Source organism: Cydia pomonella, chromosome 19 (assembly GCF_033807575.1).
Source record: "Cydia pomonella isolate Wapato2018A chromosome 19, ilCydPomo1, whole genome shotgun sequence".
In the NCBI taxonomy this organism is placed as follows: Eukaryota; Metazoa; Arthropoda; class Insecta; order Lepidoptera; family Tortricidae; genus Cydia; species Cydia pomonella.
Window position 1 is genome coordinate 11,916,066 of NC_084721.1, and position 4,547 is coordinate 11,920,612.

General features: G+C 41.0%; 1 protein-coding gene across 1 annotated transcript; it reads left to right on the forward strand.

Annotated features, from left to right (window-relative positions):
* The first annotated feature begins 242 nt into the window (after window positions 1-242).
* On the forward strand, window positions 243-3,981 carry LOC133528253 (silk gland factor 1). The gene has a single exon (XM_061865556.1). The coding sequence runs from the start codon at window positions 445-447 to the stop codon at window positions 1,495-1,497; it is 1,053 nt and encodes a 350-aa protein (XP_061721540.1). The 5' UTR covers window positions 243-444; the 3' UTR covers window positions 1,498-3,981.
* The last annotated feature ends 566 nt before the right edge of the window (window positions 3,982-4,547 follow it).

The following is a 4,547-nucleotide window of genomic DNA, read 5'->3' on the forward strand; positions in this document are numbered from 1 at the left end:
GACGATTTGCTTTATCTACGCTTCTGATTGCATCCGAACCGAACCACTTTCAGACGACACACACCTACCTATCGCTGCGATAAGCCCGAAGGCATTCTAACAATCTCGTGTGAGAGCAACTGAAATTTTCTACAAGGAAATGTATCAGCTAACGCACTTATGATTCCATGTTTTTATCGTTGTGGTATTATTAGCAGTGGAAAGTCGCGCGCGAAGCTCCGCGTAGGGGAGGGGTGAGGGGCGCGCGGGGCGAGGAATGGGGGTCGCGCGGGCGCGGGCGCCGTGCGCGCGCAGCGGGGGGCGGGGCGACACTGACCCCGCCCCCTCGGGCGCCAATCCGCGGCGGCGTGGAGGGGCGGCCGGGCCCCTGGCCTCTATTTACTCTTTCAATCAGTGCGAGTGTTTGCCCCTGGCCGGCGTGCACGCGCGGGTGATGCGCTAGCCATGATCTCGCAGAAGCTGTCGTACGGCGACGTGCCGACGTCCGCGTCGCTGAGCTCGCTGTCGCCGGGCCTCGCGCCGCCTTACGTGAACAGCATGGGCTGCATGCCAGCCCAGCCTTACCCGAACCTGTACTCCAACAACATGGTGGCCGGCGGCTCGTGCATGGGATCCCCGGGCGTGGGCTACTCGCCCCCCAGCACCATGGCGTCCTGCATGGGCGGCGCCGGCGGCGTGCCCTACGGGTCCCTACCAAGAGAACAGGAGGCCGCCTCGCCGACCTCGGCGCTCCAGCGAGCGCGGAACGACAAAACCTATCGCCGCTCATACACGCACGCGAAGCCGCCCTACTCCTACATCTCGCTCATCACTATGGCCATCCAGAACAACCCGACACGAATGCTGACGCTCTCGGAAATCTACCAGTTCATCATGGATTTATTCCCGTTCTACAGACAAAACCAGCAGCGCTGGCAGAACTCCATTCGGCATTCGTTATCTTTCAACGACTGCTTCGTAAAAGTTCCGCGGACACCCGACAAGCCCGGGAAAGGGTCGTTCTGGACGTTGCATCCAGACAGCGGGAACATGTTTGAGAACGGTTGTTTCCTCCGTCGCCAAAAGCGATTTAAGGATGAAAAGAAGGAGGTGATTAGACAAGCGCAGAAAGCGACGCACGGGCACGGACACCACGGAGGGCACGAGAAGAGAGATCACCATGATAAGGGCGGGGAGCTCCGCGCGGCCGGCGGCGGCGTCGGTGACGACAAGGAGATGCGTGACGAGCTTCTCGCTCAGCTTCACGCCGCGCCCGAGTTGTGCCTGCCCGAGCACACGCCGCTAGCGCTCGAGCACTACGCGCAGCTGAAGCAGGAGCCGCCCGGGTACGCGCCCGCGCCGCATCCCTTCAGCATCACGCGGCTGCTGCCCGGCGCCGACACCAAGTCCGACCTGAAGATGTACGACGTGAACTACGGGTACGGGCACTCGGCGGAGAACTACTACCAGTCGTCGCTGTACCACCACCACCACGCGCACGCGCAGCCGCCCTTGTGACAGTATCCGCTGGCGTAGGCCCGCCGCGGCCCCTGGCCCGGCGCCGACGCCGCGCTCTAACCGCGCAAGTAAGTCAACGGACTCGGCACTAAAATCTCATTAAATTATTGATATTGGACTCCTGAGTGAGCGTGATTTGTGTTCTGGTGATATTCTAAGACGGTTTGTGTAAATACGCTATTTTGTCCAAGCCTAAGTATCGTTATAGAAGCGTCGCGTTGTCGCGTTAGGCCTAACTGTGGAACTTGCGAAAGTGTCCTTTAAAGTCCTTCTAAGCGTCTCCGTCGGCTCTTTTGAATCAATTTTCAATATCATTAAAATGAGTGTTCGTTGAGCTTTTTGATAAGTTGTACGGTAACTGAAATGAGTTGAAATAGAGCTAATCAGTTGCATTAGACGATCGATACGTTATCTACAAAGCTATATCAGTGTCGCCCGTTGCCGTTGTACTCGTTGAACTCTTTTGTATGTAAACTCAAGTACGTCGCAGTAAATATCATTTAACGCTAATTTAAATGCCAGAAAAAACATTTTTACCCAATCCTTCCAAATCGCATTAAATTACGTCGCATAAAATATCTCAATTTTATTAAAATTAACATCAAAATGACAATTGTGTGCAAATTTAGTGTTCCGGACAAAACTTTGTTCACGAAGTATTTGCGTGATCACTTATATCTTGCAAATCAGTTAAATGTGTTGTATATTGTATAAACGTTCATTTCAAATAATGCAACATTTTTATAACATCAAATTACTAAATTCATTTATAAACCAAACGAAGATAAAGTAAATTTAAATCACTCTTAATTGCTGGGGTTCAGTAAAAATATGCCTCTTTCATGGATAATGAAATAAGCATCGCGTAGGCTAATTAGTTCTACATACCTATAATAATAATATCTCAACTAGACATATACTTAAAAAAAAACATTATTGAAAAAAAAGAAATCCATGACAGTCATGGAACATATGTTATCAATTATTGTAATTAATTTATTCAAAAGAGTCTATGGAGAAGACAACAGAAGTGACGTCATATCGAGGACCGACGAACTGTGCAATGTCGTTAATGTAAAATGTGTATAATATACGTTAGATAGGTGAAATGGAATTACCGTTCTGTCGACCATCGCATAGTCTAGATAAGTTTTGTATATATAGCTCTAAGGTAAATATATATGACTTTAAATAATGGTGTTTGGTGTAAGATAGGTACCTATCCAGGCTTCTGCACTACATTACAATATTTATTTATATGCAAGTGTCAATTTAGCATTTTTTTTAAATACCAAGTAGCTTAGCAAGCGTTGCCGTTTTAAAAAAAAGTTTCTCATAGTTCTAATGTCCCCCTTAGTATCATTGTCGCGTATATATTGTTTCATGTACATATTTTTACACCCCCTATAACTATTAATATAGACTCTCCAATTTTAAAACTCAACTATCGATAGACGAACCTATAGTTTCAAAGACAATTAAATAATTTACACTTCATATGACGGCATCATTATGAATAAAAATCAGATTTGACAGTATTGGGAGAATGCCGCTAGCCTTGGGCTCGTCTGACCTTATAGTCAAGTGGTAAAAACCTCAAGTTTTTTTCAACAAAATTCGTATGTGAATCGGCGGCTTAATGTGATATTTCTAGATTGTCATGTTTCTGTGATATCACGGCCTTTATTACGTATAGCACTTGGAATTTGAATCGGAGTGAAGAATTCTCATTTTGTTTATAGTGATTTATCTCAATTTGATTACATTCGATGTTTTACTGTCAAGTGCTGTCACAATAATACTGCAAAAGAATTTTCGCGGGTCAGTTAAATTTTTTAGATTATTATTTTATTTTTATGTTGATTTTTCTCTGTTGGTATTTTTTTTTTCTTTTATCTTTTATTAAGAATAAAATTTAAATTATTGAAATATATTCATTTATAAATTCTCAGTCTAAATTCATGGATTTTACAAAAATCTATGACATAAAATTATATTGCGTACCTGCGCAGCTTGAATTACTTAATTAATGTAATTATGAAGCCTAAAATATGATTACTGACAGGTTATTAAATTTAGTGGTATAAATAAAATTTTAAAAGAATTCATACGATGTTCCGTATAATCAAAGTAAATAATTACTCGCAAATATTACCAAGATTAATAAAATTTGAACATACAGTTCGTAAGTAAATACAGTTATTTCAATATTATTTTACCACTTATATATGTTATGGATTTATTTCACATTAATGGAAAATAACATGTTATACAACATTCTTCAGTTATAAACATTATAAACATATTGTCAACGCTTGCTAAGCTATAAATAATATTTTAATCATATTAGTTATAATATTATAGTGATGCTAAATTAATTCTTGATCTTATAAATACATATTAATGCCATACTCGAATCTTGATAGGCTACTTATATTATCATCTGTTAGTTTCAGAGTTAATAAAATTAAGTATTTACAATAACACATTGTTTTCTTTAGACTTCATAGCTCCAACAAGTCAACGTCTAACGTAGTGCAATAGAGGTGGTAAGAAGGAAAACCAAATAATAGCTTGAATACGTAATGAATGAAGAGTTACATACTATATTTATAACTACCTAGGTAGTTAAGTATTATGAAAAAGCTTCCGTATGGGAATTCGAAAATATTACGTGACTGAGAGGGATTCTACATTTTTTAATTTGTTTCAATAAATACCTTGTAAGATGTGCAGGGTGTTTTGATTCATATTCATATTCATATTTATTATTAATAATGATTATGACTTAAGTAAAATAATCTCAAGTAAACTTTTAAATAACTTTTTGGCTTTCTATATTTATCTGCTTATATAAAACGCTGATTTAAATTGAGCTTTAATAATTCAAATACTTATTAGGTACTTTAACTATTACATATTTAAAAAAATATATTTAAATTGTCATATTTCCTCAGTTACTAACAAAACAAAACCACCGGCGTTAAAAGCGGCGGCGGCGTCAACAAACTATTTACCCATTTCCTTAACGATAATATTATCGATACAAA

Coding starts and splice junctions, on each gene's coding strand:
- LOC133528253 (XM_061865556.1), top strand. CDS start 445: ATGATCTCGCAGAAGCTGTCGTACGGCGACGTGCCGACGTCCGCGTCG.